Raw genomic sequence first — 19,073 nt, forward strand, 5'->3', positions numbered from 1 at the left:
AATTTTTTTTCTGCACTTCTTTTCCTTAAAAGAAAAAGAAAAATGAAATTCAGGTCAACTAATCTTTTCTTTGTGTTGGTCTTTCACATTAAATTCCAACTGAATATGTTTACCTTTGTGGTTGCAATGTGACAAAATTTGGAAGAGATGTATGAATACTTTTGAAATCCACTGCATTTCCTTTTCTTACTTTAGTAGACACTAATTTTAGCTGCAGTTTCTGCATTTTCTTGTGTCAGGTTTTCGAAACGACACTTGTAAGTTTGTTTTCCTCGTTATGTTCACAAAATGTGAAATAACACAATAACAAAAGCAACAACAACAAAAAAAATGTCACGGTAGCCTTAACATAATCCATTTAAACAACTAACTGAAACAGATCATTTTCTATGCACTTCTTTAAACGTTAAAACTTGTTATATGTGGAGTTTTAAAGCTCTATACAAACCTAATGAAGCTAAAGTAATCTCTATCTAATAAGTATAAAGGGGGGTAAAAAAAGCATCTCCGAAAACACAAGTTAATATCATTTTACACTATGATGATATAATGAGCGAACCAGTTATACATCCAGGATAAATGGAGTGAGCAGCTGCCACTGTTTGATCCAAATTCGGCTGTAATGCGTAACATGATTAGCGCCGCACAGTTAGGAATCAAGCCAGCCTCTGGGAAATCTGCGACAGTCTTCCAATTCCAGGATGGGGTTCAAGTATGGGAACGCTTCCGGAGGGCCGACCTCCGAAACACGATGTGTCTTAAACAGAGGAGGAGAAGGAACACCGAGCAAATTTTGTTTTCTAAATTTACAGCATGTACCCAGGCAGAGGTAGTCCGCGTTTTTACAACCCGGGAGAATGACATGCACTTCAAATATTGGAGGGAAAACTGTCATAACGGCAACCGTAGAGTACCTTGTTATTGTGACTCCAAAATTTCATTTCATTTCGGTAGCAGAAATGAAAAGGCTCAGTAGATAAACTGTGTTACATTAGAGGCAATCTGGTTGCCTTCCTAACATGCGCCGATGCATAATTTAGGAAATTGACTTGGACGTTTTTATGTGGCTCTCATCATTATCATATTCCATATTTTTATGTGCATTAGAGGTTTAATTTCAGTTTTTTTTTTCTTTTGTTTTTTTGAGATTCTATTAATAAAAGGTCAGGAACTCTAACCTGATTTAGGAATATTCATTTTTGACATAGTAACTTTGATCAAACTTTACATCTTTTGGTTTTAAAGCATTTTTTCATTTAAATAAAGAAAAATCCTATTGTTGATTTTGTTAAAATAAGCAAATTTGCTTAATATCACTTGTGTGGCTCTAAACACATTTTGTTCAGCTGGACCAAATGGCCCTCGGGGTTATAACGATTGCTGTCACACTTGAAATAAAAAGTTAAATAACTTATAAAGAACAAAGATCTTAATCTATTCCTGCCCCAAACACGCAGAAAATAAATTGTAGCAGAAACACTTGCTAGCTTCCAACACGTATCGCTGAGCTAGGGAGCTAAATTGCAAATAGAGCTGAGACGTAAAAAATTGGGGCTTATTTGAATTCCTTATTATCTCATTTGTCAGATAATAAAACAATGGAACTGATCTGAGCAGAGAAATAAAAGTTCTCCACTAAAAGATGAAAAAAGAAACTGCTCTAAACATATTTTAATGGCCGCCCCACTCATGGTTTAGTAACTGCCGTTACAGAGAGTCATTTAGAATAAAAAAAAACAAAAAAACATACCATTTATTAATACTTAAATGATAAATCTGTAAAATGTAAAAAGCACTTTTGCAGGTTAATATTTCTTATTCCAATTTTTGCTTTTATATCAATTCCTTCAACTATTTTGTTATTAAAATTGTCTCTTTTGGAATTGTTAGAAAACACAAAAACATAAACAACATTAAAACATCCTGGAAAAAAATGGAGCACGGGTGTCTCCATTTTTCTGCACAGGAAGTATAGCTGAATGGCTCCCCCTCCTGCTGGACTGTGGCAACTGCAGACAGAAGAAACAAGACGAAGTCTACAGTTGGGGAAAATAAAAAAAGAAATGCTCAACGGCTCAGAGGAAGTCGGATAATAATTGGACTGGAGCAGACCGTAGAAAAGGGAAAAGGGTGTGTGTGAGAGAGAGAACAAGGAGGAGAGAGGGCGAGAGGGAAAGAGGGCAGGGAACCAGGGGTGGGGCGGGGGTCAGGGGGGGCCCACAGGGACATGAGGGGAATACAAAAGAAGTGTGTTTAAGACAACATGAAAGCAGATGGTTCACAAACGGAGATATTGCAACGCGGGATGTGTGTAAAGACGTGATCAGAAGCAATCTGGACGAGGGAAAATAACTATACTCACGTTGGATTGCACGAAACCGTGGGCCGAAAGACGGCGAGGAGCCCGAACCCAAATCCGGAGAGTTCCGCCTCTTTTCCAGGCCTGGGGATGCTTGCACTGTAATTTTATGGATGAAATCTGCACACACACACACACACACAAATAAAAAAAAATCACAAAACAGCTTTTTAAGACAAATTCATGCTGCTGTTTGAAAGGTTGCAACATATTTTTTATCTGCCTGTTTCCTTAAGAATGTCAACAATTTCAGCTGATTTCCAACAGATTTCAGCTGCATTATTTTACACTACTCATTGAATATTTGGCTTTTCTGCTTTTAAAAACTCATACTTAATTAAAAATGTTACAATACTGCATGACAACTCAAAAAAAGAATGAAAAAAAAAAAAAAAAAAAAAAAAAAAAAAAAAAAAACCTCATCCAAGAGCCGGAGTCAATTAACTAGTGAGGCACAACAGTTTGTTAACAGCAAGAAGCAGCAATTCAAGACGCTGTGGGTTTTTGGATAGAAATCATAACTGAAAGACTTGTTGCTATTCTTAAATAATGTAAAAATAATAATTTACTGCCAACAAATACCAAGCTATGTTGTACTTAGTTTACTAAGTAGTTGGTGGAGTAAATGGTAAAAGGAGCTTTAGCTTTGACCACTCAAAGCGCTTTACACTAGAGTCACATTCACCCATTCGCACTCACAAACGCTCACACATTTATACACCGATATGCAGCTCGGTAGGCAATTTGGGGTTAAGTGCCTTACCCAAGGGCACATCAACATCAGGTAGGAGGAACCTACAACCTTCCGATCGCAAGACGACTACTCTACCCACACAGCCACAGTCGCCCCAATTTATTTTTAAAGTTTTTAAAGCCAATTTAAAAGCTGCTTGGTAAAAAAAAATATAAGTACTCTGAAGGTAAAAAGTTTGGATTCAAATATGTTCACATCCAGTTTCAGGGCTCCTGTCCTGAGACCTTCAGATTGAGGAAGTTCATTCATTAAGAGGGTTTATTTGCTCTGACTCATGTTCGTCATTATATTCATTGAAACAATTATTCACAAAGCAGACCAGAAATCCAACAATTACTGGAGTGAATTCAAGCGTCGCGACTAACAGTTATTTTCCTGTGGATACCTTCAACATGTAGTAATAAGAGGGATCGAGACAAATATGAAAAACAAGCTGCACAAAGCAGCAAAAAATGAAATAATGTTACTCTGTAAAAGAGAAATGAAATTAGTTACAAAACAAAAGGTCAAGAGAAGATGGTAGAAACAGTGTTGGCATAATGTGGAAAATTGACCATATGATTATGATTTGGTCATACTGGGTTAAAGAATATATTATTTAAATTGGGGAAACAGGCTACAGGGAAACATGACTTCTGTTTTTGAGATGAGACAGTGGAGCATATTTTATAGTTCTACACCACATATAATGTTGAGAGAATGGGACTGGGACGTAATTTAAGACAGTAAATACCAGCTGGACGTGCCGGAACCTTTGGACTAAGTCTGTAGTTCAAAAATGTTGCTATTTTTTGTTACAGTACCTAACAATTAAATGCATTTAAAACATTTTTGAGAATACATAAAACTACATACAGTTTCACATGTTGTGTTTGAAACGAATTACTTTAAGTCAAAAGTGCAAGAGGAACACAAGCAGAACAAACGCACAACAACAACAAGTGCCACGGACAGGAAATGAAAAAGCGAAAATAATAAAAGGGTTCGGCGCGATACGGCTCGCAGGAAAACAAAAACACCGACTTTAGGGGAAGGGAAGGTATCTAAAAAGAAAGAGCCAAAGGCATTGACTGGAAGCGGCAAAGTGAGAGAGGCCAGTATGTCTATGGACAGGAAGTGTTGAGGCGTGGTTGGCTCATGCTCCCCTCTCATCAACCCCTACACCCCCACCCACCACCACCACCGCCGCCACTGCCGCATCACCGCCCTGCTGCTGCCGCTGCTGCTGGGAAAAGGGCTGACCACGACACACAAACACACTGACAGGCACACACAGACGGTGCATTTACGCATGCATGCTCGGCCCAAAATACACTCAGACTCGCATTGAAGCACTGGATGGGAACTGCTGTTGGCTGCGTGACTCTGCCACAGCAGAGGACACATCAGCCGAGGCGGTCAGGTGTGAATACGGGAGAAAACTAGGGGTGCGCCGATAAATTGGCCCCAGATTTCCTTCATTTTGGGAGACCAGTGATCGGCCGATACTTAAAAATGGAGTCGATCTTACCCACCAATCTTATCTGCCTGAGCAAAGGTATAAACATCAACCACTGTCTTCTTTTGCCCTGGCGTGACAGAGGTTTGACTGACGGACCTAATTGTCTGAGGTTAACAATAGTCACCCCACTGTTGCCAACTCAGCAACTTTCTTGGTACAATTTGTAACATTTCAGACAAAAAAATGACTATTGGCCAAAATTGAAATTGGTAGGTCAGGGTTCCTTAAAGATCAGTAGTCGGCCTGAAAACAGCAATCGGTGAACCCAGTGTGATATAAGCCTGGCGGGCCTCCAGGCTATACTTGGCTAAACATTGTTTGATCATTTTAAATAGAGTTTTTTTATAGAACAAGTAACAGTGACAGTAAGGACGGATTAAGCCAGGTTTATAGTTGAAGCACTGATCTGGACACGAAGGGGTGCGCACCAATCACACCATCCCTGCACCTGCTCATGCGCTTCTGAACTTTTGTAACTTTTTAACATTTATTAACACAAAAACACGTTGGGCTGCTGGTGAACAGCTCTAATGCCCTTAGCACTGGGCTTAGCAAGGTTTCTAGAGAAAACCGCTGCTCAAAGCGATCAACACATTGTTGGGACAGTCATGGTTTCTAATCATGACCGCTCACCAGATCAACGCTTAGACATGTCAGACAAGCAAATAAAAACCTTATTTGCAGTGTGATTCAAAGTTTGAAGCTTGTCTGAATAAAACCGAGCTCTAAAAGCCAAAAAGCACACGGAGACGGAAATACCTTGTGGCATGCTGATCTTCTCGCCGTTCTTGCTCTTGAGCTTGTGCTTCTTGAAGGTGCCCTTGCGCTTCTTGACGTTGGGCTTCTCCTGGTTCTGGTTCAGGTGGAGGATGAGGAGGCTGAGCTCGCGTTCGAACACGTCCTGCTCCCACTGGGCCAGCTGCTGCTCGCGCTGCCGCAGGAACTCTTCGTGGGACTTCTGCTCCAGAGCCGCTCGCTTCAGCTCCTCTTCGCGGCACCGCAGCTCCTGATGGAGGAGGAAACGCATTGCCGCATCGTTAGGGGCATTCTGCAGGCTATACAGCTTCAGGAGGGCAATGGGCACGCACTGGATTTTATTTAGGGGCATCAGTGTAATGCCACACTTCCAAAGTTGTCTGAAAGTAACATCATTTTGCTTCACATTTATACACCGATTTAGGCCCCTGTCTAACTGCCCTGTTGGTGTAGTTTTTCCCGTATTTATATGTTGAATGTCACCTTGAATTATTTGTGGAAAATTCACCTTTTGTGGATTTTGTCTGTAGGGCATATCTAAAAACATTTTTAAAAAAGCTGAAATAACTAGCCGTAAAGCTACTTGATGCGCTATTAGCCAATGTTTGCTAAGCAGCCAAATGCTAAGTTCAGTATCTTTACTTTACTTTAACAGTTCAATGTTATTTTTATTGGTGCCTCAATATGTTTTATTTGTATAATATTCATTTTAGAAATGTTTTATTTATTTTTTTTACGTTCAGTACTTTTTCTTTGTACTCCGGCAGCCAAGCAACAATATTTCATTGCCAAATTCACAATTTAATAGACATAGTTTCACTAAAGAGCACACAATAACATATATTTACTTCTAGGAGCTTACACTACACATGGTGTACCTCTATGGATATACATTTACTTTACAAGTACCACTGACCTAGCTTGAATAAGATTTAACTTCATAATGTTGCCCAGCTTTTCATCATTGCTCTTCCCCAGACCAGAGAAAACAACAAGTAAAGCTTTTAAACTCTTTCTACCTCTCCTTCTGGACTACTGTTGTTAGGAACGGTCTGAAAAACAACCTGAGCTCCCAATAAACAACGGCTTTACAGCCTCCAATATATCCAGAGGTAACGTGTGTTCTTCATAAAGCCCAGCAACAACTTTACCGGCTTAAATCGGAGCTAGCTTTTGCTCGATGGTGCTCACATTAAAATGCCAGCTCAGAGGAGCAGAAATATGCGCAGTTCCGCCAGTAAACGTTCAAGGCGAGGCCCGTTAAACACCAGTCCGAGAGCTCGCGCAGAGGCCATCATTTTTAGGTTTCATTTGATGTTTTCAGCTCAAAATACAACAAATAACCGACGCTTCAATCATGAGAAGAGCTGCCTGTCTCGAAGGAGTCGTGTGACTTACCAAAACATCTGTATAAAAAGAAACGGTGGAGCTGAAAAGGGAATGTAGTAAAAGAAGAAAAAAATAAAAGGTTTGATATGTGAACCGTAATATGGCTGACACTTCTGTCCTGACAGAGAAAGTCCAGTAGGACTTTCAGGTTTCAACACATGGAAATAAAATATTTCCACAACTGAAGAGAATATTGTCAATAGAAAGGCAGCAAATTTATTACCAAAATGACATAAGCTGCAAGACACATTTGTAGATTTTAGTCAGGTTTTGTTCCATTACTTGATATTTACACTAAAATATTTCCTGTAGCAGACTTTTTAAACCAAGGGTCTCATTTTTTCAGTCTTCCTCAGAGAGTCTGATTGATATGATTGATTTCAGCACATATAAATATACTCTCATCAACAAACTGCATTTTTGTACTACATATTTAGGCTTAGCTGGGTTCTCAGTAGGGCTGCTAGTAATGACAGTGATGTGACCTGCAATAAGTAGGAAACTCAAAAATGTTAATGTCTTTCTACTTTAGGTACACGAGTAACTCCTCCAAAGTGCTTGCTGTACTAATAAGATTAATTAATTAATAATTAATAAGAGTGCCCCTTTGGCTTTTATACTGCAATTCTTATTTTGAACAGTAGATGGCATTTCAGGCAAAATCTGCTCAAATTCAATAACAGGCAGTAGAGGAAGAGTCTCTACAGGAAATGCATTGCTAATGCTGACTACAAAGTTTGGCCTACAAAATGTTAGGCCAAACTTTTCGTTAAAAAGTAACAAAATGTTACTTTTTAACTATTTTTACTAGGGTTTTTTCTGGGGGTTTTTATGCATAATTTTGTGGTAAATATTCAGCCATAAAATCAACATATTTTTAGACTATTCTTTGTCGTTCTTATTTGCTGAACACATGTGCTTTTGTCACGACATCCTGAAATGGAAAGTACACACCAGGTAACATAAAAATTCATAAGGCCGGATATGGCAACTATCCACCATATTGTTTTAGTCATTTATATGTAGGAATCCAGAAAAAATTCTAGATTGTGAATCAATGTGCCTAATCCAGAAGGGCAGATCTAATCAGTCCAATTCTATACTTCATATCCTGAGTGATGTCATGCCTTATTATTTATCCTACATCCATTTAGAGTTCCTAATTGCACTTTCTGTACCATTTAAAAAGGTTTGTTACAGTTTATTTTTACATGTCTGACTAAGGTAGAACACCTATTGTTTTTATCAGTTTCAGTTTCTTTATTATTTATTTTTACATTAGCTGTTCTGATCCTAACTGCACTGACTGAACAAATTAAAATTGTGTTGTTTTTACAAGTTTGACCAAGCTTGTGAAGTTGTTGGTGGGTTTAAGTTCTTTACTGGTGCGGTAACTCAGTACATTTATGTCTGTGTTTAAAATAACAAAAATAAACTTTTTTTAGTCATTTCAGCACTGCTTTTTGTATCGCATCAGAATCGAACGATACTAAACCTCAGATATCAGTATCGGTATTGAAAGGAGAAAAAATGGATTGGTGGCTTCAAAAGGCCAACCGTTCTTCCCCTCATTATGATGTGCCATCAGCTAATGTGTCAGCTAGGCGCTAGCTGAAGTCTCCGCCAACCTCTTACCTTCTCTTTGGCCCGCAGTTCGTCAAACATGTCCTGGATCTCCAGCTTCCAGTCATCCTGTAGCGAGTGAAACGACTCTTGTGGCATCTCCTCCTTCACCTGCTGCTCCAGGGCGGTCAGCTGCGTAAGGATGGAGCCGAAGTCGGGCCGTCGGTGAGGGTCCTGGTCCCAGCATTCTGTCACACACAGACAGGCAAGCGTGTCCGTAACAAACTGTATCGCACATTAATGCCCAGAAGACAAACAGAAACGCCGATAACCCTGAGAACACCAGATCTGTGTTTGACCTCGGCTCGTTGCAGCTGCCTCCTGAAGACGGTAGAGAGAACCTGACAGATTCAGTAGTTCCCAGAACGGTTTCACTTCTTTTCCTCCAGAAATGAGGAAGTCGCTCGCTCATAACGCTTCGACTCAGCAGCCGTCAGATCGGATTTTTACGACTTAAATTAGGCCCGGTGACTCATTGAGACGGCTGGTTCTGCACCGGAGAATGTTTAATGGAGATCCTGCCGTGCCTGTGACTTTTATTTACATGCGATCCAGGCGTTTATGCCAGCCGATTCCACGGATAAGCTGATCTCTTATTGAGAGGGTTCCGCCTAATTAACTTGCTTCGGGGGAGTTTGGCATCATTTGCTGTAAAACTTTGGGCACGGTAATAATAAAACAAATCCATTAATTAAACAATCATCTGGGGGCAAACAGTGACTTAGGGTTGTTGTTTTTTTTTCTTCAATAAAGAAAGATGAAAAATAAAGCATAAAAAAGTATATTATACCAAAATATTCAAGTTTTTTTCTGTTAAACAAGAGAAGAAAAAATTGCACAAGACATATCCAGAACACACTTCCTCTTATTTAAAAAGAAACACATTGATGAATCTGTTTTCTCTCTTTTAAGTGCAGCTTTGTGGAAATGACAAAAAAAATTATTATGCGATTGCTGCAATGATGAATCAATCTCAAACAACCAAACGGGAAAAAAGCCCACCTGACATGAGCTGAGCGAAGGGTTCGGGGCAGGTGGAAGGGATGGGCAGGGTCAGCTTGTTGACGGCGACTCCATAGGCGACGGCAAGACCATCAATCCCTTTGTAGGGGGCCTCCCCTGTTAGCAGCTCCCACAGCAGGACACCGTAGCTGGAAATGGGGAAAAAAGAAAACTACGGTTTGCTCAGAACAAAGATGGACCATAAAAAGAAAAAAAAAGCAGAACGGGTGCACTGATTGCAGGTTTCTGGCTGATTGACAATTACGAGGTTCAGATTTTGGCTGATACGGTTTTGGGGTTATTTTTGTCTGAAATGTTGCTAAATATAGTAGGTAAGATCAGTGGATAAGATCAGTTTTACATGCAATCGGCCGATTACTGATCTCCCAAAATTAAGAAAATCTGGGCTGATTTATCAGTGCACCACAAAAGAAAAGAGCAAAACTCATAAGAATTGTAGAAAATATCTCCTTCAAAAATTCTTAGTTATAAAACAGATATTTGTAGAGTCGTAGAGAGATTAATTCTCTCTCTTTCATCTTTGTTGTTCTGATGGAGGCCTCAGATACTGACACTTTCTGATGTAAGCAAAACCTATTAAAATCAAAAAATATTCTGCATATTTTATTGTGAAGCATTTATATAATTGTGAAGTGGAAGAAAATGTTCTTTGGAAATAAAAACAAAAACTAAAAAAGAAAAAGTGGGATTGTTTTCACTTCTAATACCACTAAATAAATGATAAGATAAATAATAAAATAAATGTGAAATTATATACAACTTCTTTTTTTATCTCAGATTTTCAATAAAATAATTTACATTTTTCACATTTTCTTTTTCCAAAATTCCCCCTCCCTTTTCTTATTCTTTTTTTTTTTTTAACCAGAACTTTAACATTACCTAGTTTCTGTAAATAAACATTAATAAAGACGTTTCATGAACATCCGATAAATTATAATCCCACTGTAGCACATAAAGGCCACAGGGAAAAGCAAAACGAGTCCTTGGAAAATCCCGCTCGACAACAATTCCAGCGCAACAGGAAGAGCCTGTGACCCGATAAATACTACGGCTGAAACAGGAAGTGAGGTTGTAGTCCATGGTGTTCATGGAGTGGGAGGAGACTGGCGGATGTAATACGACTCCTGGTTCAATGACTACAGTGCTTCTATCTTGAAAGAGAAACTGCTGAAAGATAAGATGAAAAAAAAGAAAAAAACGATAGGCTGACCGTTCTCCACACAAACAAAGCTCTAAATGAGGAAGCAGCTGACTCACGCTCAGACCTGACCCACTCAGAGCCAAAACAAACTGTAGGATTGGTTCTTATTAAAGAGAAAAATAACAGAAAAATACAACAAATAGACAAGTGACATAGAAACTAATTAAGTGTTTAAAAAAAGGCTGCAGCTTACTTAATTTGTAAAGATGTTTACATGAATAATGACTAATGGCATTACTGAGAAAGCATTTAAAAGCATTAAAACCTCTCTACTATTTTAGGCATCATCTGTGTCATATTTATAGGTCTATTCCCTTTTTAACAGTACATCTTAAATGGTTATTTAGGTTACTTAGACTGTTAGCTTCTGCGGTGTGCCGAAACAGTTTCCGGCATATTTGATGTTTGACCAATTAAAATAGGCAGTTAGAAGCACCTTTAGAAAACTTTTAGGTGTTAAGGTATTACAGTCATTGGCAAATTCTAAGGGTCCACTGTGTAACAAATGGCAATAGTCATCGCAACATCAGTGTGTGCAAATCTCAAAGGCTTGCATGAGCGCAGAACATTTCAATCGTCTGTATATTTGTTGACAATGTATTCAACCAGCTGGACACACACCAGCTTAATCACGTATGATTTTAATTGCGTTTCTTATTTAATGGAAACACTGCAATTGCGAAATTGTGGGGGGTTTTCTTTTTCCCCCCAACATTAGCAGAAAATACACAAAGTTTTGTGCACATTTGTAATGGAAACGCGGCCATTGTGAGAGAATCTGATCACTGATCACGTGTAAACAAACGTGTTACGGTTTCACTGAAAACCAGCTCAGTGTAAACAAGGCTTTATGTTTTAAGTGGCAGAGATACAACAGTTCACATAGAGAAAGAAAAAACTAATTTTCATCAGCATCCCAATTAAACATTTTCCTGATATCACGATGCCCTGAAGAGGTTGAACCAAACCTGCAGTCAAATGGAGCAATCAGTCACTAAAAACAGAATATGAGTTACACCTAACTATTCGATGACAGTGTGACACAGCATGTATTTTAGTCCCAAGCAGCACACAATCTGATAACAGCATAGGCACTGGGCTCGCTCTTGTGCAACCATGATAAAACCCTGTCATGACAAACTGATGCAATGGAGCATCATGCTGGATGAACCACATGCTTACAAAGCGCCAACAAGTCACGCATGATGAACACAAACAGACAAACAGGGGGAGTTTCTTTTTTTGTTTTTGAGCGCGCACAAAGGCTTCAGCACTGTGTCTTCAGAAGACGAAGCGTGGCGTAGAGGACTTGGATCACCCACACCGTCAATTAGCCCTCGGCCGGCCCTGACTGAGCGCGCTCTGTGGGCCCCGCTGTGAGGAGAGCACAGGGCCGCCGCCTTTTTGTTTTTAATTTAGTCCCTTAATTACAACTTCCACATGCTGTGTGACTGCGCAGAAAGAAAGAAAGAAGAAGAAGAAAGAAAAAAAAAAAAAAACGGCCTCGTCGGCTCGCACCCAGAGGCGACCGTCGGGTTCCGCTCCAAAAATCTGGAGACGAGCAGCCGAGGACAGATGAGAAAGAATAAGAGAACAAAGATCGGCCTTCGTTTTTTTGTTTTTTTTTTCCCCAAAGAAAGGCTGTTTCTTACTTTGCTCTGCAAATGCAGACGTGTCGCCCCGTTCTCTCGCTGTTCGTGTTAAGACAGCAAGAAAGAAACAGTGGATAAACTAAAAGAAAATGGGGTAAAACTGTAAACTTATACTAATTAGGGGTTTTCTTTGATAGCTCCAGCACATCGAGATTCTGCTTAGACGTTCATTTGAATGTGTCCCAAGAAAGCACAGAGAGGATAGGGTGACAATTAAAGCAAAGCATATGAAAGTAGAAGTTTAATCTCGGCAAACAAATCTTGAGAATGACTCATCGATTTACAAAACTACAAATCTTTCTTCATACTGCCAAGATGAAGACTTTGTGTTTACGTCCATCCAGATTCCAGTTCTAAAACACCACTTTAAGAAATCTCAGTCATTACGATAAACCCTAAAACCATAATCAGGGGATTCCGGTTATAGTGTGTAGATGTGGCTCCACACACACACACATACGCACACACCAACACTAAGCTATTCCCAGATAAAGGGCCGCGGTCAGGTCTGGTGTGAGGCCTCCTTCTCTGTCTATAGCAGAGACAATGGGACAGTGTGCAGTACACATGTCTCACAACAAAGCACAGAGCAGGCCTTTGAAGGGAACGCCGTCACATGGTCACGGTGGCCTTGTTGCAATCCATCACCCTGCCTCTCCTTCTCTTCATCAACAAGTCTCCAATTACAACTTCTATCTTTTTTTTTTCTCCTCCTACCAAACCAACTCCACTAGTTCAAGCTCTACAGATGATTGAAAACCATCTGTTGGACACAAACGAAAACTTGCAAGCCCCTTCGACACTTCTGCAAAAGTTGCTGGGACATGCTAGCATACGCCTCGCAAAAAGTATACAAAGTATCCATTGGAAATTAAACATTTTTAAAATTTTTGTCAAACTACAAACACAAAACGTGAAAACCCACCAGGCTAATGCTAGGTTAATAACTGCGCCTCTGCACGTTGTAGCAGCGCCAGCGCCTCTGAACTTTTGTTAATTTTTGGGAGAATACTGCACCAAAGTACACATGAACTATAAAAGCCACAATACTTTTAAAAGCACAGTTATATAACTCAGTCTGCACTGTAAGAACACAAAATCTTACCAGGTACTTTTGGTTTAGTTTTTAGTGCAAATATCTTAGAACACATTAAATAAGACAAAACTAACTAATAACTTTTTAGCAAGATATTGGAGCTTATTTTAACTCAGTACTTCCTTAACGTTCATGAATACGAACTAGTACCACTGGCAGTTTACTTCACTTTTGGGAATAAAAAAAAAAGTAAAGTTCCAGTAGAACTTGTACATCATCAATATTACAAAAAACATTTTGATAAAGCAAACTGCTATTATCTTTCTGAAAAGTTGTTAGTTATGTCTTATGTCAAGTGTACCAAGATATTTGGACAATAAAATGGTGTCCTTAAGCCTGAAAGTCTCCTAAAACATTCTTCCTGTCATTAAGCCAAACATAAAATTTCTCCCCAAGAGGAGTGGATGTGATGTTTCAACCATAAGTGTGACCATGCTCACCTCCAAACATCGCTGCCCTTGGAGAAGGTGGAGGACTTGATGACCTCCGGGGCCATCCAGGCGTAGGTTCCGGCCGTGCTCATCTTTGTGGTCTTGTGCCACTCCCTCGCCAGGCCAAAGTCAGTGATCTTCAACGTCAGCCCCTCCATGCATTCGTTCTCTATGGGCTGAGCCAGCAGGACTGCAAAACACCAGGACGGGTAGGGAGGAAAAGGAAGGAAGAAAAAAAAATGGTTTGTGTTAGACAGAGGCATCGTGATCTTACATTTTGATAAAACAACTTCAGAGTGATTTTGTCCCGCAACAGCAGATAAAAATCAAATCTGGCTGAGATTATCCTTCAGAACAAGGATTCTCGGTTTCTTTCTCACTTCCTCTTCCTCTTCTTTTCAGCCCACTATGATCCAGTCACACACATTTAAGCAATTCCTGCGTCACACTTCACTTTCCTGTTGTAAATATATTCGTCTTCGCCCGCCAAAACTCGTCAGCGCTCCTGTACATGGAGCGAGGTGCTTCCATTGTAAGCATTGAAAATACAATGCTTACAATGCTATGCTAGTCACAAAAAGAGGAAAAACATATTCAAAATTAACTTGCAGAATTCAGAAGATTTCTGGATTATAAATATTTTTATTTACATATGGACACTGGGCAGTACGGGCAGTGAATTTAATTCCATTGTTTTGTGTTGTGTATTGCAATGAGCATAAAAAGGATGTCATTACAAAATTACCCATTTATTTTTGGTTGTAAATCTATGATTTCATGCTGTCAAAACCTTGCAACCTTAAGTTTCTGAAAATAAAACTTAACGATAGCAAAGCAATTTTATTTAAAAATAACCACAGCTGCACATAACAGCAAACTATTAAGATATGACATAAAAGATTAAACAACAAATCAAGCAAACAAGGTCACGCAAAGTCTCATCACCTTTTGAATGCCAAAGAATTTAAAAAAATTGGTTTTAGGAAGAATTTTAAAAGCAGAATAAAAAAAACTCTCTTCATTAAAATTATTATATCACAGTTGAGGCCTTGTCCACCGTCAGCTAATCAACCAACTTTGATTAACAGGGTTTTTTTTTTTTTAAGTTTAAGAAAATTCAAATTATGCACTACGTTCTGATGAATAAATGGGAATAATCTTGTAATGCATTCATTTTAAAAACCTCTATCATCAACAACACTTATTTTCCTTTAAAAAAAAAAAAATAAAAAAAAATCATAAAACCAGTCAAAGTAATAATAGCAGGTCAGAAAAAGAAATTTTTAATTTCTATTGATCATTGTATTATTTTTGGGGTTTATTCTGTTCCTGTGTTTGGTCCATGATGTTTCCAGTCCCTACAATATGCTTCAAAGAGACAATGTAAAGATGATATTCTCAGAGGTTAGCCTTTTTCTTTTTAAGCAATCACAATAAAAAGATGGCTCTTGTTAAAAACTAAATGTGTCTAACATTGACAGCTGTTTTAACCCAGAAAGTGCTCCGACTACTTGGGCTCAGAAGGTTTTGCTGCCTGGACAGATCTGGCTGTTTGGGCTTAGAAAGCTTCAATACTACGGACAAGCTTTAAAACTCTCAGCTCGTTGAATAAAGACTCACAAAAAAGACCCTCAAACACAGGGTTTTCTCTTAAGCAACAGTTATTTTGAAACTCTGGGAGAGATAAGGACGGTGTTGAAGAATTCATCCCAAAGGACAAAATGATAGATTTAGAAGGAGAGCACAAACACGAATGTCAACATTACAATCAGGATCCTTGACCCGGGTCTGCTTTGCACTAGAAACTGATGACTGAGTCATAGTTAATAAATTAAAACTTTAGGTGCAAAGCTACAAGCTAAGGTCTAAACTTAGTAAGATTAAGCGTGTTTTCCTAAAGCAACCCACACTGTGTGTGTGGGGGGCGGGGCTTGGGGGTTAGTGGCAGGTCAGGATCACTGATCTGCTTGTTTCCTTATGCAGCCTGTTGCCAAGTGGCCCTTTACAACAACTACTTTAATGAATCAGAACATACTGCATCCGATTTCCGGTAAGCTTCGTAGCACTGAACTGGCGTGTTAACATACGTCATGGACAAAAAGTGGGTAAAATTTAAATCTCCAACAGAGTCCATGCCTCCAGTAAGCAATCATTTCTCAATAACAGAGCTCAGACCCTCTGTACGAAGCAAAACATAGAACAAGGGGCTCCTTTTCACCAGACTAACACAACAGCATTAAAAACTGTAAATCTGCAACCATCATGATCCATGTTTAGTCAACTGTCAGCTTGTCCAACACCAAAGCAAGCAAAGGGACGCAGAGCTGATCCTTGATGTTCTGCCTCCTACAGCACGCCTGTCTCACGCCTCTTATGCGTGTCCTGCACCACAATAAAACTTCTCTGCCACTACAGACCTCCTCATGCAATATCACAACTCCTCCATTGGCACCCGGTCATACTCTTTCTATACATCAACAAGATCTAAAATCTTGTCTGACAACATCCAAGATCAACAAGATCCAGCTCCCTCTGGCCTTCTCTGTACTTCTACATCAACAGCCCTAAAGCAAAAGTTGCATCTGTAGTACTCTTTCAGAGGCAATGTTTGCCTTACGGATTGCTTTTCAATGTCAGTAAAAAATATCCTACAGGAGACTTGTCCTTAAAGATGTGCCGATGATCAGTGTTGTGCAGTCCTGACAGGGCAAGTCTCAGTAGAGAGAGTCTAACGCTGAGGACGGCGGTTGCTGCTCAACAGTGACGCTGGATCACATGTCTCAGAGCAAGCAAGCGAGTGGCAGTGGTGTCTTTCTTCCTCTTTGCTGACAGACCGGTCATCGTTCAGGGCACGACTTGCTGTCAAACTCACAGAGGAGAAGCAGCAAAGAAAAGTATCACTCATTATAGGGAAGTAGGACTCCAGCTATTTGGAGTCACTTTCCGACTTTCTGCACTTGGCGCCTTTCCCCGCTCCTCCTTCCCTCCCTCCCGTCCCCCACCATTTAGACCTCAATGGAAAAAAAAAAGAAATCGATTTTGTCCAGACTCTCTTCACACATTAATATGAGTTTCATCTTTTCTCGTTGCATCTCTCGGACTCCCTTTGTGTCCCTTTGTCAGACATCCTGTGCTGCGCCTTGTAGCCCAGAGGCAGAGACTTTGACGTCACAAAGGAATGCATCACAAGAAGTTGTGTTGTCTGCTGTGTTTGTGGGAGCTTTGAGAGGCGATGAAGAGACTTGGGTCTTTCACAATCTAATTTCAAGGCCAATTTATGCACCCTGCCCAGCTGAAGGTGCAAAGGCGGAAGATTAATGAAGGCTTTCAGTCAGAATAAATCAAGATTTTCCGGTGGAGGGGATGGGGAAAAAAAGAAAAGAGGTCTTGATCGTTTAATTCCCATTTGCATCCCCCTTTACATCGGAGTCATGGGTTCTATTGCCCGCTGTTTGGGTTGGGGGAGTACTAAACAGAGTCACCCCACCACCCAGCTTCCACCACAACCCTCGCTTGCCAGGCTGTGTCGTGGATTTTGGCCAATTGGAGTGGCAACACTATACATTAAAAACTGAAAAACATCTTTTTTAAGCCTCGCCCAGTGTTTTCTGAACTTTGAGCATAAAACAAGTTATGTTATTTTTGTAAACACGTGTTAGGAGAGGTCACATGAGTCCAGAGAGACTGACAGGAAGAGATCAGGATGTCAAAGACTGATCACCCAACTGTTGTTTCCTTACAACATCCGGAGGGGGTAAATTTTATTAAAAAAAGAACACTCCTCAGTACACTGGAAAGATGGCTTGATGCGGTTCTGACTGTGAAAAAAGTATGTTTTGGTTGGGTTTTTTATGATAAATTAGGACTTAAAATGTTTGTCCGAATAAAAGAAAATCATTGAAGTGAAATCTCTGAGCCCATCTTTCCTTGAAATAAAGAGATTGAGAGACAAAAGGATAATTCAGTTTATTTTCTTTCTTATTAGAAAGTCATAAATGACAAAGAAGCACTTTCCACTTTACGATTTTTAGCCGAGTTACCAAAATTTGGAAACCAGAACCATCTTTTTAAATGTTAACAAGCTGGTGTTTTGTGCATGGATGCTTTTCAGCTGAACTGCAGATTCAACTCTTTACAGTACCACCAATCAAAGCAATTGATCTCAATGACTGAGTCTAAGGAGATCAACTCGTTTACTGCTGTGAACGTTTCTAGGAAGTTGTTTACAGTGGCCCAGTGTGTGAGAAAAAGATGCAGCTGAAGAGTTGAGCATGAGTGCACACTGACAAAAAGAAGAAAAAGTGAAGACCAAACCCCAGAGGTGCACTCTGGTGAGACAGCTGAAGCATCAAAAACGACAGTCGTCCAGTGACTCTAGCAGTACATCCAAGTCTAATCATAAAGTCTCATTAGAGGTGAGAAAGAATCCTCTTATGCTCATCTGTCATTCTGTTCAGTAATATAAAAGCTTGTAAAAAAAAAAAAAAAAAAGACTACCATTGATGCATCTTAAAAGCGATCCTAAAACACGTGGTCTACCTGGTCTCCAAACTGACACGCATGCTTCTGCAACATCCGCGTGCAGCCAAGAGGAGAAGCAAAACACACGCAAAAGCATTTCAGCAATCTCAGCACACATACACGCCGCATTCTTCCCCCACTTCCTGAGCTGAGAGAGAGAGAGAGAGAGAGGGAGAGAGAGAGCACGCAAAAGTGCATCCACAGTTCAGCCCTTGTTCGCCCCCATCCAGCCCTCCCCACTCCCACCGTGGATGGCGACTGCTGCATTAGTCAGCTGCTTACTGGACGGCATGTGGCAACGCACTGTGTCCAAATCAGCCGTTGACCCAAATAAAAACGAAATGCCGCTGACATCGTCAAATCAGCACGGGGAAGTTTTAAAGTGCAAAACAATTCCAAAGGTCCACAGCGAAAGAAACTCCTACCTTTAAGGTGATATTTTCTTTGCAGACAGGATTTCCGAAATTTCAAATGACATGTCCAATATGGGATCATTATACGCTGTTTAAGAGATTCCACCTGCATCCTCTGTTATCTCCCACATTCCTTCCATTTTGGGAAGGTGTGCGTGTTGCTCAGAGTGGTAAACAGAGACAGAAACCTGCCATTTCACAAGTAGGAGGGGTGAGCAACAGCAAGTATCATCAGCAGATCAGTCTTGCCCAGACAGAACATCGTCCTGATTGAGAGGGGAAACCAACAATGTCACCACAGAGAAACACCGTGACACCATCTCCATGGCAACGGGGCCTCTGTTTGGTTACTGT

The 19,073-nt window shown here is 40.1% G+C and overlaps 1 protein-coding gene across 1 annotated transcript in view; it reads right to left on the reverse strand.

The window, feature by feature from the left end:
- LOC103140621 (mitogen-activated protein kinase kinase kinase 11) overlaps positions 1-19,073 on the reverse strand; it is a 54,606-nt gene that overhangs the window by 19,852 nt on the left and 15,681 nt on the right. The window contains exons 2-6 of the mRNA XM_007555855.2: positions 13,795-13,975; positions 9,385-9,533; positions 8,395-8,570; positions 5,374-5,620; positions 2,363-2,479 (exon numbers count right to left, since the gene is read on the reverse strand). Coding sequence (XP_007555917.1) covers positions 2,363-2,479; positions 5,374-5,620; positions 8,395-8,570; positions 9,385-9,533; positions 13,795-13,975 — 870 coding nt within the window. The remainder of the gene's footprint in view (positions 1-2,362; positions 2,480-5,373; positions 5,621-8,394; positions 8,571-9,384; positions 9,534-13,794; positions 13,976-19,073) is intronic.

The sequence above is a fragment of the Poecilia formosa genome, unplaced genomic scaffold, assembly GCF_000485575.1.
Source record: "Poecilia formosa unplaced genomic scaffold, Poecilia_formosa-5.1.2 Scaffold73, whole genome shotgun sequence".
NCBI lineage: Eukaryota > Metazoa > Chordata > Actinopteri > Cyprinodontiformes > Poeciliidae > Poecilia > Poecilia formosa.